Consider the following 22,274-nt stretch of genomic DNA (forward strand, 5'->3'; position numbering starts at 1 on the left):
TTAACTGCAGTAGACTCCACTGAAAAATAGAGTCCACCGAGGTAGACCCCATAAACATAAGGTCATTTGATTTCAGATTGTAGAAGTCCATGCCCTCATTGGGTACAGAATAAACATCCCCGAATCTGTTAGGAAAGTTGGGGTCACTGTCCCCCCTGTGTCTATGTATAGACATGTTGCGACTGCATGGCAGCAATGCAACTAGGCTAAGGTACGAGGCTACGCCTCAGGTACTCACAAATCCAGTCCGCTGGTGGCTGATGAGGGTCAGAAATTGTCACGGTCAGGCTCGGAGACCAGTAGCTATAGCAGTAGAGAGGCTCCCACTGACCAGCTGGATAAGTGAAATAACCAGGTCACTCTGGCAGATGACACATGCTCACCTGAGGTATGGAATCTATGCTGAATGCTGAAGAGAGCACAATAATCTGGCAATCAGGAGGTTCAAAGGAATGGCTTAAATGGGAAGTTCATGGGAGGAGCAAGGAGTTCAAGGTTCAGCAGAAACAAGGCACAAGGCAGGATTATCCAATGGATCAGCCAGGGAGCTGCCTGGCATCACAGGTGGCTCAACAAGAAGAGACATCACCAGACACAGCAGAGGTTGAAGGCTGGAGGTGACCAAGGTCTATGCAGATGGGCAGTAGAAAATGACCATTTGAAGAGCAGAAGCAGCTGTGGGACGATGCTTCCTCTACACCGAATGGCGAGAAACAAAACGCACAACATACCCCTCAGCATTCAGTCTTCAGTGTTAACCCTTTCAATAGTAAAACTGGCAGTATTGGGAAATATGAAAGGTACCCAGCGGTGGAAATAATGAGGTAGCTCCTAGTCCCAGAGACAGGGCATTGTTCCAATGGAATTGGACCTGGAAAAGCACTCCGCAGCCAACTTTTGCCAGTACTTGGTGTAAGTAAAAGGTCACTTCCAGGCTAGTCTTGCACTTTAAGTCCAGTGGGTCCAAGTATGGCTCTCCAAAGTCAGGTTGAGGAAAAGCCAATTCAGATAGCTGCCATGTAGTGACATGAAGTGAAGTCCATGGAGAAAAAAAACTAAAACTAAAATCAAAGAAAATATGTCCACCCTAAGATACTGTAGGTGGTAGTATAGCCCAACACTATAAATGTGTCTCTCCATCCCCTGCAACATAAATGACATTTTTGCTGCAGGGGATGCCCAAAATCTGACTTAGTATCTTAGTGCAGACTTCTGGGAAAATCGGTGAGCCAATCACACAAGCAGGAAATTACATACAGTGCATCCGGAAAGTATTCACAGCGCTTCACTTTTTCCATATTATGTTCTGCTACAGCCTTATTCCAAAATGAATAAAATTCATTATTTTCCTCAAAACCCTACAAACAATACCCCATAATGACAACATGAAATAAGCTTGCTTGAAATCTTTGCAAATTTATTAAAAAGATAAAACATCACATGTACATAAGTATTCACAGCCTTTGCTCAATACTTTGTGAAAACCCTTTTGGCACCAATTACAGCCTCAAGTCTTTTTGAGTATGATGCTACAAGCTTGGCACACCTATTTTTGGGCAGTTTCCCCCATTCTTCTTTGCAGGACCTCTCAAGCTCCATCAGGTTGGATGGGGAGTGTCGGTGCACAGTCATTTTCAGATCTCTCCAGAGATGTTCAATCGGGTTCAAGTCTGGGCTTTGGCTGGGCCACTCAAGGACATTCACAGAGTTGTCCCGTAGCCACGCCTTTGTTATCTTGGCTGTGTACTTAGGGTTGTTGTCCTGTTGGAAGATGAATCTTCCTCCCAGTCTGAGGTCCAGAGCGCTTTGGAGCAGGTTTTCATCAAGGATGTCTCTGTATATTGCTGTATTCATCTTTTCCTCGATCCTGACTAGTCTCCCAATTCCTGCCATTGAAAAACATCCCCACAGCATGATGCTGCCACCACCATGCTTCACTGTAGGGATGGTATTGGCCAGGTGATGAGCGGTGCCTGGTTTCCTCCAGACATGGTGCTTGCCATTCAGGCCAAACAATTCAACCTTTGTTTCATCAGACCAGAGAATTTTGTTTCTCGTGGTCTGAGAGTCCTTCAGGTGCCTTTCGGCAAACTCCAGGCGGGCTGTCATGTGCCTTTTACTGAGGAGTGTCTTCTGTCTGGTCACTCTACTATACATGCCTGATTGGTGGAGTGCTGAGAGATGGTTGTTCTTGAAGGTCCTCCTCTCTCCACAGAGAAACGCTGGAGCTCTGTCAGAGTGACCATCGGATTCTTGGTAGCCTCTCTGACTAAGGCCCTTCTCCCCCCGATTGCTCAGTTTGGTCGGGTGACCCGCTCTAGGAAGAGTCCTGGTGGTTCCAAACTTCTATTTACGGATGATGGAGGCCACTGTGCTCATTGGGACCTTCAATGCTGCAGACATTTTTTTGTACCCTTCCCCAGATCTGTGCCTCAATACAATCCTGTCTCTGAGGTCTCCAGACAATTTCTTGGACTTCATGGATTGGTTTGTGCTCTGACATGCACTGGTAACTGTGAGATTTTATATAGACAGGTGTGTGTCTTTCCAAATCATGTCCAATCAACTGAATTTATCACAGGTGGACTCCATTCAAGTTGTAGAAACATCTCAAGGTTGATCAGTGGAAACAGGATGCACCTGAACTAAAATTTGGGTGTCAAAGGCTGTGAATGATTTTTTTCATTTTTGATAAATTTGCAAAGGTTTCAAACAAACTTCTTTCACTTTGTCATTATGGGGTATTGTTGTAGAATTTTGAGGAAAATAATGAATTTAACCCATTTTGGAATAAGGTTGTAACATAACAAAATGTGGAAAAAGTGAAGCGCTGTGAATACTTTCCGGATGCACTGTATCTGGGGGGCGTTGTGTATACCTCTATATCTGTGTAAGGAACACGCACAGGTTGCCATATCATTTTACATATTACGGAGCTGCAGATTGAAAAGGAAAGGTAATTTTTAATATTCAATTACATTATGACTTGTGTAACAATTGTATACGCTATATTTTTTTTTATCATTTGCAATTTTTTTCCCCATGAAAGTGGAGTTACCCTTTTAAGCCTTTACTACATAGTAAATGTATGCTTATGTGTACATTTACCATGTATATCATTTAAGTTTTGTTTAAAATCATATTTCTGTTTTTTTTTTTTTCTCTTCACAGGTCGGTTGCTCCGCCCTCGTATTTCCTGACCGTTTTAAAACGCAAAGATATTATGAAATTTTGAGAAGTATTTGTCCAGAGATTGAAACTTCACCAGCAGGGGGCATCAAAAGCAAGGCGTAAGTGTGCTCAGCTAGATGGGTTTCTTGCTGATGCCATTATTATTATTTTTTTCATTCTTTTTACTAGTAATGGCGGCGATCTGCGGTTTTTAGCGGGACTGCAACATTGCGGCGGACACATCTGACTCCCAAATTACACTTTTTTGGAGACCAGTGACATTATTACATTGATTAGTGCTATAAAAATGCACTGATCAATGTAAAAATGACACTGGCAGGAAAGGGGTTAACACTAGGGGGCGATCAAAGGGTTAAGTGTTCGCTCAGCGTGTTCTAACTGTAGGGGGGATGGGCTTACTGAAACATGACAGGGATCACTGGGAGCAGTAGATCTCTGTCATGTCACTAAGCAGAACGGGGAAATGCCTTGTTTACATAGGCAATTCCCCGTTCTGCCACTCCTCGCCGAGAACGCGGGCCAACACCGAGTCTGTTGGACCACCGGGCACGCTCCCCCCCTATCCTGCTTTTACGGACTGATGTACAGGTACATCAGTTTAGGCAGGAGAGCCATTCTGCCGACGTGTATTGGGGTGAGCCGGTCGGCAAGTGGTTAAACAGCGCTAAAGCGCCGCTAAAACGATCTGCGCTTTAGCGCTAACGATTGGGCGGCCCCAGTGTTGTGAAAGTAGCCTTATGTATGTTACATTATCATGCTGTCCAGGAAAAGTTTCATTTAGAGGGTTGGGATCAATTTATATAACACTGCCAGGGGGGTGATGTCCGCTTTTACGTATATTCATATGGCTAAAACCTATTAATGTACCTACCTCCAGTGTTAGTCAGAGTTGGGATTTAACTAGTTTGTCACCAACTGAAGATGACCCTGTCTACATAGTGACAACGCTGCCATGCGAGTTCATTGCAAAACAGAGTAGTCGTGTAATAGTTTGTTTACAGGAAGTGAAGAAATAACGGATATACTAGGAGGATCAACAGGGTAATACACCTGCAGTATGTTATGGGGGGGGGGGTTGTTTTTACTCACAGATGTTCTGTGCATCCACAGACAGGCAGCCCCATTCATGTCTATTGGGATGCAGCGGCTGCACGGACATAGCGGCTGGTCCCAATTTGACAGCAGCGTGAGCGCGGTTTCTGTTTGCGGATACGCACCCACGTGGCTGTCAAATTGGGACCAGCAGGTCTATCCATGCAGCTGCTGGGTCATGAATGAGACCGCCTTCCGGCACATAGATGCATGGAACGCCTGTGCAGGTGAAGATGGCCCATGGGTGTATGGATAGGTACACCTGAAGGAATGAGGCCTGAGCCCTGGTTCACATTGATGGAATTTGGCAAATCGCATGCCAAATCGGCGGCAATAGCCAGCAATGGCAGCGTCCGAATCGTAGCGACGCCAAGTTTCTGTACTACTTTTGGTGATTTGGGGGTGCGATTTCCATTGACATGGTTTCTGCACATATGTCTCTGAACTCGCCACCGAAGTCGGGACTGAAATTCGGGAACAAAATTGTGCAAGTTCAGCTGAACTCGCCCGATTTAATTCCCGCAGTCAGTGTGAACCTGGGCTTAAAGGATAAGTTCACCTGTCGGGAAAATGTGCATTTGTTATTTTTTACCCAGAACCCTGCACTGCAATCAGTGGATGGGGTGGGGGTTGCTGGAGCATGTTACACATTAAATCCTAAATACTTGTGTAACATGTAACATGTAACATGTAACATGTTCCAAATGTGAAGTTAGCCTTTAGCCCTGGTTCAAACTGCTGCGACATTTTCAAGTCAAAACACATTGATTTTAATAGGTGCGGTCTTCATTGCTGTGACTTAAGTCACGGCAACAGCAAAAAAAAATTTTTCTGAGTCTTCCTTGGGACACGAGTGCCATAGACTGCAATGTTAACCACTTGTTGACCGCCCTATAGCGGTTTTACTGCAACAGGGCGGCAGCTCTACACAGGATCACGCATATATATGTGAGCCTGCACTTCCGCCTGCAGGGGGCGCGTGCCCCCCGGTGGGCCGCTTTTGCTGTGATCATTCACAGCAGAAGCTGATGTGCAGGTGCCGGGCACTCTGTGTCCTCCGGATCCCGCTGATTGCCGGTAAACCACACAGAACGGAGATCTGATTATGTAAACAAGGTAGACCTCCGTTCTGACAGGGGGAAGGGACGAATTCTGTCTTCCTGCAAAAGCAGGGGCTAGAATCCTTCTCTTCCCTTAGTAAAAGCAGAACACAGTTAACACACAAACACTGGCTAGACACACATTTAACCATTTGATGTCCCTAGATGTTTAACCCCTTCCCAGCCTGTGTCATTAGTGCATATTTTTAGCATTGATCACTGTATTAGTGTCACTGGTTCCCACAAGGTGTCATTGTCCAATTGTCTGCCGCAGTGTCGCAGTCCCGCTATAAGTCACTGATCACCACCATTACTAGTATAAAAAAATAAATAAATAAAAATTCCATAGGCATATTCCACAGTTTGTAGACGCTATAACGTTTCCATAAACCAATCAATATACACTTATTGGGATTTTACCAGAAACGTATAGCAGAATACATAATGGCCTAAATTTATGAAGAAATTCAAAATTTTTTTTTTTGATATGTTTTATACCAGAGTGAACCCCCCACCACAAAATTGTCGGTCTTTTTTTGTTTATAGCACAAAACAAGAAAAACCGCAGAGGTGATCAAATACCACCAAAAGAAAGCTCTATTTGTGGGGAAAAGGGACAATTTTATTTGGGTACAGCGTCGCACGATTGCGCACAAGTCAGTTAAAGTAACGCAGTGCTGTATCGCAAAAAAAGGCCTGGTCATGGAGGGGGGGGGTAGAACTTCCAGAGGTTAACCACTTCAATACCAATTCACTTGGACACCTTCCTGCCCAGACCAATTTTCAGCTTTCAGTGCTGTCGCAGTTTGAATGACAATTGCGCGGTCATACAACACTGTACCCAAACTAAATTTTTATCATTTTGTTCCCACAAATAGAGCTTTCTTTTGGTGGTATTTGATCACCTCTGCGGTTTTTTTTATTTTTTGCTAAACAAATAAAAAAAGACCGAAAATTTTGAAAAAAATAAAAATTTTGCTTTAGTTTCTGTTAAAAAAAAATTGTAAATAAGTAAGTTTTTTCTCTTTTCACTGATGGGCACTGATAAGGCGGCACCGATACGGCGGCACCGATACGGCGGCACCGATACGGCGGCACCGATACGGCGGCACCGATGAGTGGGCACTGGCGGGCACTGACGATGGGCACTGATATGCGGCACTGATGGGCACTGGTAGGCGGCACTGATGGGTGGCACTCATATGCAGCACTGATGGGCATTGATAGGTGGCACTGATGGGTGGCACTGATGGGCAACACTGGGCAATGAAAGGCGGCACTGCTGGGCACTGATAGGGTGGCGCTGCTAGGCGGCACTGTTGGGCACTGATAGGCGGCACTGCTGGGCACTGATAGGTGGCACTGCTGGGCACTGATAGGTGGCACTGCTGGGCACTGATAGGTGGCACTGCTGGGCACTGATAGGTGGCACTGCTGGGCACTGATAGGTGGCACTGCTGGGCACTGATACGTGGCACTGATGGGCACTGATACGCTGCTCTGATATGAGGCACTGATGGGCATCCCTGGTGGCACTGGCAGTGGTAGGCATTGAAGTGGGAACTGATTGGCAGCTGCCTGGGCACACAGTGTCATTTCCCTGGGGGTCTAGGGGCATACCTGGTGGTCCAGTGTGGATGGCTTCCCTGGTGGTCCTAGGCGGCTTCCCTGGTGGTCCTGGGTAAGATCCGAGGGGGGGCTGTGCTGATAAACAATCAGCACAGACCCCCCCTGTCAGGAGAGCAGCCGATCGGCTCTCCTCTACTCGCGTCTGTCAGACGCGAGTGAGGAAAAGCCGATCACTGGCTCTTTCTATTTACATCGTGATCAGCCGTGATTGGACACGGCTGATCATGTGGTAAAGAGTCTCCGTCGGAGACTCTTTACCTAGATCGGTGATGCAGGGTGTCAGACTGACACCCCGCAACAACGATCGCTGCGATGTGCGCCCCCGGGGGGCGCACAGCAGCTCGATATTCCTGATCACGTCATAAGACGTCTGGTCAGGAATATCAAACCACTTTCCCGCCGTAATTTGGTAATAGGGAGGGCGGCAAGTGGTTAAAATCCCAAAAGTCGCAGTGCAGTCTCTTTGTCTTATCTTTGCAATTGGCTGTGACTTCAGAGGGTTTTGTAAGTTCAATAATATGTGTCACACTCTTTATTGCTCTGATTTTCCAAAGTCGCAAAACCTGCAAGTCGCAAGCATGCCACAAAGCTAAATGGACCCGTCCGTACACATGATCCGAAAATCGGACTAAAAATACAGTTTTCGAAGCGATCTTACGATAATCGGATTGTTAGTACAGAGATTTCGAGAGCCGATCACGGCACTTCATCCGATATTATCCGATCGGACAAACGCGAAAAGTTTTCTCTTATGATACCAGATCGTACGATTTTCATTTAATCAGTACAGTTGTCCGAAAATACAATATAAATACACTACAACACATGACATCACTTACGATTTTTTTTATTCTGTCGTACGAGACTTTTGTTAACTTTAATAACCGCTCTATTTTTGATATGCGACTAGCATGCAAAAAAACAGACGATATGTCATGATTTTTGGATTGTGTGTAGGGCCATAAGTCACACTGGAAATTGCATGGATTTGGGGTCACAGAAGTGTGAGCCGAGCCTTAAAGTGATTGTAAAGGATTGTTTTTTTTTTTTGGTTTTTTTTTTAATAACAAACATGTCATACTTACCTCCACTGTGCAGCTCGTTTTGCACAGAGTGGCCCCGAACATCCTCTTCTGGGGACCCCTGGCAGCTCCTCCCCACATCCGATAACCCCCTAGGAGAAGCGCTCTCCCAGGGGGTTACCTTGCAGGCGCGCTCCCGAGTGCAGCATTTGCGTCCATAGACACGAATGCCGAACTCGGCCCCGCCCCCCGCGTCATTGGATTGGATTAACAGCAGTGGCAGCCAATGGCTGCGCTGCTATCAATCTATCCAATCAAGAGCCGGGACCCCTTGGAGAGAGGGACAGCGCATCCCCGCCGAAAAGATGAAGGGGCTCAGATGGATAAAATGGGGGGGGGGGGGGGGGTGGTCAGTGACAGAAGTTTTTTCACCTTAATGCATAGGATACATTAAGGTGAAAAAACACGAGGGTTTACAACCCCTTTAAGGCTCGTACACACTGTAAGAAAATTAGGCCAAACATTTTCATCCAAAGAATTTTCGTATAGCGTGTACACAACTTCCGACAGCCGATTCCGAATTTTCGTACGAAAATTCTCGAAGGGACAAACTCCAAAAAATGTTCTCATACGGGAACAGAACGAACGATTTTCATTTTAATGTGTTTTCGTGCAAGAAAAACCAGAAAAGAAAGACTGCGCACGATCAGAAACATTAACCGGTTAGGGACCAGCCGCTGCAGTTCTACTGCGGCAGGTTGGCTCCCCTGGCCGAATCGCCATAGCTGTATGTCAACCGCTTAAAGACCACTCGGGGGCGCGCGCCACCGGAGGTGTGACGACAGCCGATGCGCGTAACCGGTGTCCGATCTGTCCTCCACAATGTCGCAGTCCCGCTAAAAATCGCAGATCACCGCAATTACTAGTACAAAAAAAAAATTAATAATAAAAATGCCATAAATCTATCCCCTAATTTTGTAGACGCTATAACTTTTGTGCAAACCAATCAATATACGCTTATTGCAATTTTTTTTTTTTCCCCAAACATGTAGAAGAATACATATTGGCTTAAACTGAGGAAGACATTTAAAAAAAAATTTTTTTTTTTTGTATATTATAGCAAAAAGTAAAACATTTTTTTGGGGGTTTTTTTTGTTTATAGCGCAAAAAATAAAAACCGCAGAGTTGATCAAATACCACCAAAAGAAAGCTCTATTTGTGGGAAAAAAAGGACATAAATTTTGTTTGGTTACAACATCGCACGACCGCGTCAGCTAAAGTGACGCAGTGCCGTATCGCAAAAAAATGGCCTGGTCATTAAGGGGGCAAATCCTTCCGGTCCTTAAGTGGTTAAACAACTTGTTGTAAGAGAATTTTTGTGAGGATTTTCGTACGAATTTTCGTTCCATCTGTTCTGATTTTCTGTGAAAAGTCGAATGAACGTTCGCCCGATTTTATTATAGTGTGTACCCTACTTTATTAAATGTTAGTGACAGACTCTAGCATATCCACTTCCCACCCGGCCTATAGCAGAATGACGGCGGAGCGGTGGTTCATTTATCCTGACTGGGCTTCATATGACGTCCAGCAGGATAACATGCCGGCGCGCGCCCACGGGGGCACGCAGCGCGGCGATCAGTGGTGCTGTGTGTCACTCTGACACACTGCATCTCCGATCGTAGTAAGAAGCCTGTGACGGAGGCTCCTTACCGCATGATCAGCTGTGACCAATCACAGCGTGAACCAGGAAGTGCCGATAAACGGCTTTCCTCGGTCCGCGCTGACAGGTAGAGCCGATCGGCAGCATATCTCCCAGAGGAAGTCACGAAGGTGTGACGAAACCGGTAGGAGGAGTCTGGCTGATGCACAAGGAACTAGGAAGAATAGGACAGGTGAAACTCTGTACGGCAGGACTGCAGACCGAAATACAGGTGACCATTTCACACTGGCACAACTTAATGCGGTTTTTAAACATATTTAATGCGAGTGTAATGTGATGTGTTTTTAGTTGCCATTAAATCTTTTTAAACGGAATTATACTATTGCACGCCTCCTATTATTCCCTGTATGCATATGAGGTGATCTTTGAAAATTCCAGACAGAAGTTGTGGCTTTATTGATCAGCGTTTTTGCCAGGAGGTGGAGTGAATAGGGGAGCTGCGTTTTACCATTAACCAGCCACTATATGGATGATGACCATCTAAGCTGTTACCATTTACTACAGGCTTGTTTTTAAAGCCCTTAGGCCCCTTTCACACTGGGGCGGTTTGCAGGCCTTATTGCGCTAAAAATAGCGTCTGCAAACCGACCTAAAACTGCCGCTACTGTTTGTTCAGTGTGAAAGCCCGAGGGCTTTCACACTGAAGCGGTGCGCTGGCAGGAGAAAAAAAAATCTCCTGCAAACCGCATCTTTGGAGCGGTGAAGGAGCGGTCCTTCACCGCTCCTGCCCATTGAAATCAATGGGGCAGCGCGACTATACCGTGGCTATAGCCGCGCTATGCGAGCGGTTTTAACCCTTTTTCAGCCGCCAGTGGGGGTTAAAACCGCACCAATAGCGGCCGAATACCGCCGCAAAAACGGCGGTAAAGCAGCTCTAAAAATAGCGCTGTTTTACCGCCGACGCCCCCACCGCCCCAGTGTGAAAGCGCTCTTAAGGTGAGGGCACACCTGAAGGGGGAGAGTACACACTGCATGAAGACACCGTTTGTTTCACCTTTTTTCTTTGATATGTTTATGGACTTTTTTGTTTGCTTATCAATATTGAGGACTGTGTATAACACACTGAGCACTTACACTTTTTTCATCTGCTAATGAGCACCTGCACTATAATTGGGGTTATTTTACTTAATTATCTTATTTGTTTATTTTCTATTACCGTTTTTAGAGTTTTAGTATATTGCATAATTTTGGGTATATATGTTCACATTGTCACATTTTGAGAAAGTATTGAGTGCTGGCAGCTATCTTGCAATTTTTTTTGTCAGACTTCCAGATTTTCGCATTGCGATCGTCTTGGACAAGAAGCACCCGGGTGCCTTCCACTTTGAGGAAGTGATGAGTGCCGGCACCACCCAACACTTGAAGCAGCTGCACGATATACAGAAGAGCGTGTCGTGTGAAGACCCCATCAATGTCCAGTTCACCTCTGTGAGTTCTCATATCACCTGACTTCACAGTAGTGCTGCTGTGTAATCATGCGATTTTGTTTTTTCTGGGAGAAAGTTGTTAAGCACAAAACCTCTCCAAAAACGCACTAGAAATTCACCAGAAATGCAGGAGATGCATTTTGGATACATGGGGCCAATGGGGTATTTTTTTATTTTTTTCACCTATTGAATGAATTTTACAAAATGTTTTCGACGATATTGATTAACCACTTAGCAACCGCCCGCTAAGTACTGCACCGTAGGCGAGTAGCCGCTGTAGGCAAAGCAATGTACCCGCATGCTGTTGCCCACTTCCGTGTTTAGGGTGCGAGCATGCACGCCCCCCCCAGCTCAGCTCCCGCTGTGATTGTACACCCTGTCAGAAAGTCCCAGCCAATAATTAATGGCCGGGACTTGCTGATTGGCTGTGTACATTTATAGCACAGAGCTCTATGTTGACATACAACACAGAGCTCTGTACAGAGGGAACGATCTGAAGGGTTGATTTACTAAAGGCAAATAGACTGTGCACTTTGCAAGCACAGTTGCTCCAGAGCTTAGTAAATGAGGTAAATCTTCACTTTGCAAAGAATACCCAATCATGTGAAAGGGAAAAAAAAATGCAGTTTTGCTTGCACATGATTGGATGATGGATGTCAGCAGATCTTCTGCTCATTACTAAGCTCTGGAGCAATTGTACTTTACAAAGTGCACATGCTATTTGCCTTTAGTAAATCAGCCCCTACACAGGGATGAGATCAGTTAGCAAAAGCAGCACACTGTACACACATAGTTAGGCACATATTTAACCCCTTGATTGCCCTAGATGTAAACCCCCTTCCCAGCCATTGTCATTAGTACAGTGTCACTATCACTGTCAATATCACTGGTGATGTTAGCGGCAGTTGGTCAGTCCCCCGTTCCCCCACCCCCAGCGTCAGTTAGTATCAGATTGTCCGCCACACTATCATAGTTCCTTTATAAAAGTCATTGATCACCACCATTAGTAGTATAAAAGAAAAAAAAAATTCCATTATATATCACATAATTTTTTGACACTATAACTTTCATACAAAGCAATCAATATACTCTTAGTGGGATTTTTTTTTAAGATAAATGTAGCAGAATACACTATGGCCAAAATTTATGAAGACATTATTGGATATGTTTTTTTTAGCACAAAGTAAAAAATATTGTTTTTTATTCAAATTGTTCTGGATTTTTTTGTTCATATTGCCAAATATAATTATCAATCCAGGCCAATTCTAACACTTCTCTCCCTACATGTAAAAATCTTTTTTTGCCAGAAAATTACTTGGAACCCCCAAACATTATATGTATTTTTTTTTTTTAGCAGAGGCCCCATAGAATAAAATGATGGGTGTTGCAATTTTTTTTGTCGTACGGTATTTGTGCAGCAGTTTTCAAATGCAATTTTTTGGGAAAAAAGACAATTTTAATGAATTTTATTGCACACAAACACAATATAAAACCTCTTTTTTTTTTTTTTTTTTTGTAAAATATAAAAGATGATGTGACATCGAGTAAATGGATATCTAACATGTTACGCTTTTAATATTGCGCCTAACCGTGGAATGGCGACAAACGACAGTACTTAAAAATTATGAGTTTGGAGTTACACAGGAGGTCTGGCGCTGGAATAATTTCTCTTACTGTGACATTCGCAACAAAACCTCTCGTGTGGTGCGATCACCGTTTATATGTGCGTACGGGAGTAACGTATGTGTTTGCATTTGCGCGTAAGCACGGGGGTGCTTTTAAAAAAAAAAATATTTATTTCATTTATACATTTTTTTTTTTTTTTTTTTTTTTTTTTTTTTTTTCATTCTGCACTTTTTTTTTTGTATTAAATTTTATTGCTATCACAAAAGATAAACAACATCCCTTGTGACAGCATGGGCCATGACAGGTCCTTCTTATGGAGAGATCTGGGGTCTATTAGACCCCAACTCTCTCCTCTGTCCTCAAATGATCAGCTGCTTTCTAACAGGGTCACAGAGCGGGAGGAACAATGTCAGTTCCTCTCTCTCTATGCTGCTGTTCAGCCGTCGCCGCCGATTGCATTGATCCCGAGCTCCACCATTGGATGGCAGAGCCCGGGAAAGGTGGCGGTGGTAAGGGGGTGGTACCCCCTTCCGCTACCCGAGAAGTGATCGAATCACTCAAATCACTTCTGCTGGAAATGGAACCGCTGGCTGAAAATATTCATACCGGGATGATGACTGCAGGTGCAGGATCAGGCATCATCCCGGTATAACCACTGCAACCCGAGGACGTCCATGGACATCCTACAAGCTGCAAGGGGTTAATGGACCAAAAGGGAGAAAATAAGGGAAGTTTTTAGCCACTTTAACCACTTCATGCAAAATTGCATACCTGTACATCATCATGTTGAAGTGGCCATACTGGGGTGATGCCTGCAGCCGCTATTATCAGCTATTATCACAAGCAATGCAACGGGAGGGGACACCCCCCCCCCACTCCCGCTGCTCCGCCCGGGTCTCCTGTCCCACCGGGAGACCCGAGCAACCAGCTGGCATCAAGCTTACATAGTGAAATATAAGTTGAGTTTACTGTTAAAAATAACTGGAAAGCAAGACTCTGGTGGGTGTATAAAGGTGTCCGCTTGCTGACTTATAACTTCAGGCTTACTGTGGACGAGTGCGGGTGTACCAAGATGGCCGCGACACGTCACTTCAGTTGCATATTCAGATGGATAGCGGCTTCCTGACAGAACACCTGCCTGCTCACTCAGTCACACGCCAGCCCGCTCACCAGCGTGACCACCCGCCGGCATGCCCACTCACTGGCCTGCTCACCAGCCTGCCCGTCCGCTCGCTCGCCCGCTCACTATTTTCTCGGAGGGTGGGGAGCAATTTCTCCGGTGCCCCCCTGGATCTGTCCCTGTTTGAGGCTCCAGCTCCTGTCACGACTGTTCCGAGTCCAACGTGACTCACGTCACTCGTTGCTAGACGCCAGGCGGCCCAGGCTCTAGCAACCAGTGCAGAGAAGAGGCCAAGCCAGCGGCACAGCTCCACCCACCTCCTACACTAGACGAGTCTCTCTCGGCACCGCTTATCGGCTGATGTGAGGGAGAGAGACTTGGGCAGAGCAAGTGACATGTCAGTGTGATATTTTCGGGGGGGGGGGGAAATGGCAATTGCCCTGTTGCCCCCCCTCCCAGTATCCGCCCCTGGTTCAAATCACACATGTGAGGTATCGTCGGGATCATTAGAGCGAGATCAATACATCTAGCAAAAAACCTCCTCTGTAACTCTAAACTGGTAACCGTTAAAAATTTCCCTCCCACCGCCCTCCGGTGCTTCCACCGGCTCGCCCGTGCGATCGGCGAGCCGGAGAAGGAATCCACTGGCACCACAAATTGACCATAGAGATTTCAGTGGAACAGATGGTCCCCGGTCATCTCTATGACTCTCGGAGGCCCAGGCACGACTGTGTGACATCACACCCAGCCTGGCAGTTGTAAATACTGCCATGTACTTGGCTGGAAAGCCGAGATAGGTTTTTTTTTTTTTTGTTTTTTTTGAGCTTAGGCTTTCCTGCCTGGAAGAGATGTTGGGTCTTATTCACGCCACATCTCTCCATGAAGAGGACCTGTCATGCACTATTCCTATTACAAGTGATGTTTACATTCCTTGTATTGGGTATAAAAGTGATCTAAAAAAAAATAAAACATTTAAAGGGATAGTGTAAAAATAAAAAAATGAAAATAAACAAAAAAAATGTAAAGCTCGCACGCAGAAGCAAATCGCATATGCACATCGCACCCACATATGTAAACAGCGTTCAATCCACACATGTGAGATATCGCCCTGAACGTTGGTGCGAGAGCAACGATTCTATCCCAAAGACCTCCTCTGTAACTCTAAAGGGGTAACCTATAAACATTTTTAAAGCGTCGCCTATGGAGATTTTTTAAGTACCGAAGTTTGGCGCCATTCCACGAGTGTGCGCAATTTTCAAGCGTGACATGTTGGGTATCTATTTACTCTGCGTAACATCATCTTTCACATTATACTAAAAAAATTGGGCTAACTTTAGTGTTTTTTGTTTTTTTTTTTAAATTCATGAGACTGTTCCCTCCCCCCCCCCCCCCCAAAAAAAACGCGTTTGAAAAATTGCTGCGCAAATACCATGTGACATAAAAAGTTGCAGCCATTTTATTCCCTAGGGTCTCTGCTAAAAAAAAAATAATGTTTGGGGTTCTGAGTAATTTTATAGCAAAAAGAGATAATTTTTACAGGAGCGAAGTGCCAGAATTGGCTCAGATGGGAAGTGGTTAAAGCGTAGCATGTTAGGTATCGATTTACTCGGCGTATCATCATCTTTCACAATATGCAAAAAAAAAAAAAAAAGGGCTAATTTTAGTTTTTTCGTTTTTTTAAATTCAGTTAAGTGAATTTTTTCCAAAGAAATTGCATTTGAAAGACCGCTGCGCAATAAATACCGTGTGACATTAAATATTACAATGACTGCCATTTTATTCTCTATTGTCTTTGCTAAAAAATTATATATAATGTTTTGGGGGTTCCAAGTAATTTTCTAGCAGAAAAAACAAAAAAGACCAAAGCTGTCCAAAGCCACCAACCACAAAAATGATCAAATAAATAATTACCGATTGCAGATCTGACATGTTTAATACTTCTGTCCTCTGGTGTATTTCTGGAGTCTCAAGCAATCCTTGAATTTGCCTTTTGAGCCTTTTACAGGAATTGCATTAACGTCCTATTGTACCTGGAGTTATCTGTATCCCAGGGTTACAGGATCCCAGGACAGACTATAAATAGCCAATTAATAGAGGATACAATTCCAAAGCTTCTTTCCTTAAAGTGGAAATATACCCATTTACAAACGTGTAATTTTTTTTTTAAATTTTCGTAATTTTTTAAAAAACGTTTATATAGCAAAAAAAAAACTCAGTGGTGATTAAATACAAGCAAAAAAAAAGAAAGCTTTATTTGTGTGAAAAAATGACATAAACTTCATTTGGGTACAGTGTTGCACGACCGAGCAATTACCAGTTAACCTCTTGCTTACCGGGCCAATTCTGTCATATATGTAAAAATCTGTGGGTTTTTTTTTGCTAGAAAATGACTTAGAACCCCCAAACATTATATATTTTTTTAGTAGAGAATAAAATAGCGGTCGTTGCGTTTTTTTTTTTTGTGTCACGGTATTTGCGCAGCGATTTTTCAAATAAAATTTTTTGGAAAAAACACACTTTAATGAATTAAAAAAAAAAAAAAAAAAACACAATATATAACACAATTTTTTTTTTGTACAGCATGAAAGATGTTACGCAGAGTAAATATATACCTAATATGTCATGCTTTAAAATTGCAGACGGTGTACAGAATCTGGTGTAGCTGTGCATGGTAGCCAATCGGCTTCTAATTTCAGCTTGTTCAATTAAAGTGTTACTAAACCCCGGACTCTGCATTCACTATATCTGGTCTCCCACAGTACACAGAATATGGAAATGCAATTATTTTAGTAAATATAAACTGCTAAATACCTTTTCTCATCAGCAGTATATAGCAGTCTTGTGACTTCTATCAGTTAAGCTAGTAAAGCTTGTAGGAGGAGTTTTCTTACTTGCACTGAGCTGTCCTATCAGGATGCAGGACCTCTGTCTGGACAGTGCTGATTGGCCCTGTGCTGATCACATGCACCCTCCCAAGAAAAAAAAAAAAAAACTCTTTAGCAATACACACCAAACTGAGCATGTGCGGCCTGACTCCACTAACTCAGTCTTAATCCGAACCTGTTTTGGGGGCAGTGCAAGAACGGGAGGATCAGATAAGACAGGATCAAACAGCCTTTTTACACAATGTAGAGAATTAACCCCTTAGGTTCCACAGTGGGTCTAACAAGCATGATTTACTGCATATACAGACTGGTTTTACTGTTGTGGGTTTAGTAACGCTTTAGGCTTTGACTGTAAAACCTGGAAGCTGATTGGTTTATATGCACAGCCGCACCGGACTTTGCACTCTCCAGTTTTGATAAATCTTCCCCACTATGTATATTGATTTCTATGATTAATAAGTGATTAGGTGTTCCGATTGGCAGGCTGGATGAACCAACTGCAAAATCCATAATCTGATCTCCTATTCACTATATTGATCCTAGAGGCCGTGTACTCAGTCTCTTACTATTAAGCCCTGATGAAGAGGGCAGAGCCGGCCCCCCCCCCGAAAAGCGTTGGTTATTGGTAAACATTTACCATTGTTATAAACCTGTATTTGGACTCGCCCTTTATGGGGTGGAGCTTCAATTTTAGACCCGTTCAAGAATTAACCACTTCAGCTCCGGAAGGTTTTACCCCCCCCCCCCTTTCATGACCAGGCCATTTTTTGTGATACGGCACTGCATTACTTTAACTGACAATTGCGCTGTCGTGCAACATTGTGCCCAAATAAAATGATTGTCCTTTTTTTTTCCCCCACAAATAGAGCTTTCTTTTGGTGGTATTTGATCACCTCTGCGGTTTTTATTTTTTGCTCTATAGACAAAGAAAAGATACAATTTTGAGGAGGAAAAACCCCAATATTTTTTCCTTTCTGCTATAAAACATATCCAATAATTAAAAAAAAAAAAAAATCTAATTTCTACATCAATTTAGGCCAATATGTATTCTGCGAAATGTTTTTGGTAAAAAAAAATTTCTATAGGTGTATATTGATTGGTTTGTGCAAAAGTTATAGCGTCTAAAAACTATGGGATATTTTTATTTCTTCTTTTTTTTTTTTTTTTACTAGTAATGGCAGCGATCAGCGACTTATAGCGGGGCTGTGATATTGCGGCGGACAAATTGGACACCTAACTGACACTTTTTGGGGACCAGTGACACTAATACAGTGATCGGTGCTAAAAATATGCACTGTCACTGTACTAATGACACTGGCTGGGAAAGGGGTTAATGGGGCGATCAAAGGGTTAAATGTGTTCCTAGGGAGTGTGTACTAACTGTGGGGGGGAGGTGCTTTAACTAGGGGAAGGTAAAGATCCGTGTTCCTGCTTAGCAGAAACACAAGATTAGTACATTTCCCCGCTCATAGAACGGCGGTCTGCCTTGTTTACATCGGCAGACCGCCGTTCCCGAGCGATCAGCAGGTCCCGGCGCACATTGTGTCTGCCGGGCCCGCTGATTGGCTCCTGTTGTGTCCAATCACAGCGGGGGGTGGGTGGCGCGCGCATGTGCCCCAGACCCGGAAAGTGTCAGATCACTTACAGAGCAGCCGCCCTGCCGCAGTATATGTGTGTGGGACGGTCCGCAAGTGGTTAAATCTCAGCCTTTTTGTGTATCCCCTTCTCCACTTCACCTAGACCGGAAACTAAATTCTGGGCTAGAGTTAGGAAATGTCTAAATATTAAAATAAACTAAAAAATTGACCACAAACCATAATAATTTAAATCTAAAAATAAAAATCTAAAAAATGTGTGCTCTGTTAGGATACGCTGTGCGCTCCCTGTAGGGTGTTGTCACCCTCGGGGCCTGTTGATGTTCTCCTTTACTGGCTCTTTCATATTCCCTGCACTGACATTCTTTCCACTCATCTGTGTGCCCGCCAGTCTGGCATATTTTGTTGGCGCAGAGAAGCACGTTTATAAATAGAACTACACACACACCAATGTGAAAATCGCTAAAATGTTTCCACCTGGACTCAACAATGAGCGTCATCGCCATCTAGTGGTGAACTTAAATAATGCGGATAAATAGAGCAAAGTCTTGTTATAACAGAAGGTGTCACTTCCATGACAATAAATGAGGCTTAGGGCTTGTTCACATGGACAGTAAAAGCAAACAGTTGAGCGATGGTTTTACCGCCCCACCTAAACTACAGCACGCAGCCGCTCGGGGCTGTACACATGACACGGAAAAAGTTAAACAGCACACGGTACCACTGCTAAACGTGCCCCTCTTAAATGAATGTGGCGATGTTGCGTGCATTGCACATGGTGGGTTGGCATTTTGAGGGTTAAAGTGTTACTAAACCCACAACAGTGAAATTAGTCTGTATATGCAGTAAAGCATGCTTGTTATACTCACTGTGAAACCTAAGGGGTTAATCCTTCGCATTGTGTAAAAAGGCTGTTTTGATCCTGTCTTCTCTGATCCTCCCCTTCTTCCACCGACTCCAAAACATGTCCAGATAAGACCGAGCCTTTGGAGTCACTCTGCACATGCTCAGTTTGGTGTGTATTGACACTTTCACTGGTCCCCAAGAAGTGTCGGTGTCCAATTTGTCCGCAGCAATATCGCTGTCCCGCTATAAGTCGCTAATTGCCGCCATTACTAGTAAAAAAGAAAAAATATTCCATAGTTTGTAGACGCTATAACTTTTGCGCAAACCAATTAAAGCGGCGGTCCACCCTAATAAAAAAAAAAATACATAAATACATTCCTTTAAATACATTATTAAAAAACATTTGAAAAAAAAAATTTTTTTTTTACTTACCAGAAATACCTGTGGCTAGGCAGATCGTCCTAATCTGCCACTTCCTATTCCGCGGTGATCTTCAGTCTTCTCCTCGCGTTGATTTCTGGGAAATTTGGGCGCGGTGTCTTCTGGGACCTGTGTGTGTGTCACAGAAGACAGCCGCCCATTCAGAAATCGTCGGGGGACTCGCGAATGCGCAGTAGGAAACGGGCAGTGACGCCGCAAGACTCCACTGCCTGTTTCCCTTAGTGAGGATGGCGGCGCTGGCACACGATCCGAGGGACGGATCGGCCTGGGGGGGGGGCCACATCGCGGGCGCCCTGGACAGGTAAGTGTCCTTATTAAAAGTCAGCAGCTACAGTGTAATTGTAACTGCCAACCTTGCAATGCCTCATGGGAAATGTAGTTCCACAACAGCTGGAGGGCCCCAGGTTGCCTACCCCTGCAGTAAAGCATGTTTGTCATACTCGCCTTGGAACCTAAGGGGTTAATTGCTTTGTGTAAAAAGGCTGTTTGATCCTGTCTTCTCTGATCCTCCCCTTTTTCCACTACCCCCCAAAAGATAAGATAGAGTTAGTGGAGTCAGGCCGCGCATGCTCAGTTTGGTGTGTATTGCTAGAGTTTTTTTTATTTATGTATTTTTGGGAGGGTGCATGTGATCAGCACAGGGCCAATCAGCACTGTCCAGAGAGGGGATCAGCTCAGTGCAAGTATAAAAAATCCTCCTACAAGTTTTACTAGGACCTGATAGTAGTCACAAGACTGCTATATACTGCTGATGGGGAAAAAGTATTTAGCAGTTTATATTTACTAAAATAATTGCATTTCCATGTTCTGTGTACTGTGGGAGACCAGATATAGTGACTGCAGGCTGCTGGGTTTAGTAAGGGCTCTGAGGAAGGGGGGATCTCAACTCGAAATGTGTCAGCAGTTTGGATGGTCTTTCTACATTTCCCACCGCGGATCACTTCCTCAGCCAAATCCTCAATGTGTTTCAATGGAGATACCGGAAGTAAGATTCTTCTCCATTGAAACACATTGAGGATTTGGCTTTCATGAGGGGGGACACATCACTTATAAATACTTGGAGAGCTGCAGCGGAGGGACCTCCCCAGACGACGTCCAAGGAGACGAAACGCGTGGGGAAGGACTCCACTGCTGCCATTTGCTTTTAGAAAAAGCGCTTTTTTAACCTGCTAAATGTAAGTTTTCCTACTTCATTAAATTTTATTGTGTATCCAAACTGAATTACGCTATGTTGCCATTTTTTGTTCTCCTCATTCTAATCCATCCTCTGCATCCATGTACATCTGGTTACCACTTCCTATGAGACATACCTACACAGCCATGTCACCATCCTGAGGAGAGCTGTGTGTTCCTGTTGGAGTTATCTCAGGTTCCGGGCGTCCAGCCTCCTTAGTTGTTTACACAACATCAGCCCGTTTGACCCACAGAGCATACGCTCTTGTAGGTTCTAACGCTCCAGTAAGCCTCCTAGAGTTTGGTGGTGGTACACTTCACTCCAGATATATACCATGTTCACCGTTGTGTTTTCCTAAGAAGTTTTCTGACTTTTCTATGCTGATTTGACCCAGTTTGAATCACTGTTCATGGGAACTTTTACTTCCTTTTTTTGTCACTACCAGTGAAAGTTGTTAAATTTTAGAATTTTTTTTTTTGAATGTCAGAGTTTTACAATGCCTAATTGGAGGGCCTCAGTTTGGAGATCCTTGCCTTATATTGTCAAAAGTATTGGGACGCCTGCCTTTCTGCCTTTACACGCACATGAACTTTAATGGCATCCCAGTCTTAGTCTGTAGGGTTCTATATTGAGTTGGCCCACCCTTTGCAGCTATAACAGCTTCAACTCTTCTGGGAAAGCTGTCCACAAGGTTTAGGAGTGTGTCTATGGAAATGTTTAACCATTTTTCCAGAAGCATATTTGTGAGGTCAGGCACTGATGTTGGACGAGAAGGCCTGGCTTGTAGTCTCTGCACTAATTCAGCCAAAAGGTGTTCTGTCGGGTTGAGGTCGGGTCTTTGTGAAGGCCAGTCAAATTCCTCCACCCCAAACTCGCTCATCCATGTCTTTATGGACCTTGCTTTGTGTACTGGTGTGCAGTCACGTTGGAACAGGAAGGAACAGGAACACCCCCAAACTGTTCCCACAAAGTTGGTAGCATAAAATTGTCCAAAATGTCTTGGTATGCTGACGCCTTAAGAGTTCCCTTCACTGGAACTAAGGGGCCAAGCTCAACCCCTGAAAAACAACCCCACATCATAATCCCCCCTCCAACAAATGATTTGGACCAGTACACAAAGCAAGGTCCATAAAGACATGGATGAGCGAGTTTGGGGTGGAGGAACTTGACTGGTCTGCACAAAGTCCTGACCTCAACATGATAGATCTTTGGGATGAATGAGAGCGGAGACTTCAGGTCTTCTCTTCCAACACCAGTGCCTGACCTCACAAATGCTCTTCTGGAAGAATGGTCAAACATTCCCATAGACACACTCCTAAACCTTGTGGACAGCCTTCCCAGAAGAGTTGAAGCTGTTATAGCTGCAAAGGGTGGGCCAACGCAATATTGAACCCTACGGACTAAG

The 22,274-nt window shown here is 44.3% G+C and overlaps 1 protein-coding gene across 1 annotated transcript in view; it reads left to right on the forward strand.

Moving 5' to 3' along the window:
• The window catches only part of LOC141113515 (medium-chain acyl-CoA ligase ACSF2, mitochondrial-like), a 66,010-nt gene that overhangs the window by 26,524 nt on the left and 17,212 nt on the right, over nt 1–22,274 (forward strand). Inside the window, exons 5-6 of the mRNA XM_073606677.1 lie at nt 3,172–3,290; nt 11,021–11,183. Of these exons, the coding sequence (XP_073462778.1) occupies nt 3,172–3,290; nt 11,021–11,183 (282 nt within the window). The remainder of the gene's footprint in view (nt 1–3,171; nt 3,291–11,020; nt 11,184–22,274) is intronic.

The sequence above is a fragment of the Aquarana catesbeiana genome, linkage group LG12 (assembly GCF_042186555.1).
Source record: "Aquarana catesbeiana isolate 2022-GZ linkage group LG12, ASM4218655v1, whole genome shotgun sequence".
Classification (NCBI taxonomy): domain Eukaryota; kingdom Metazoa; phylum Chordata; class Amphibia; order Anura; family Ranidae; genus Aquarana; species Aquarana catesbeiana.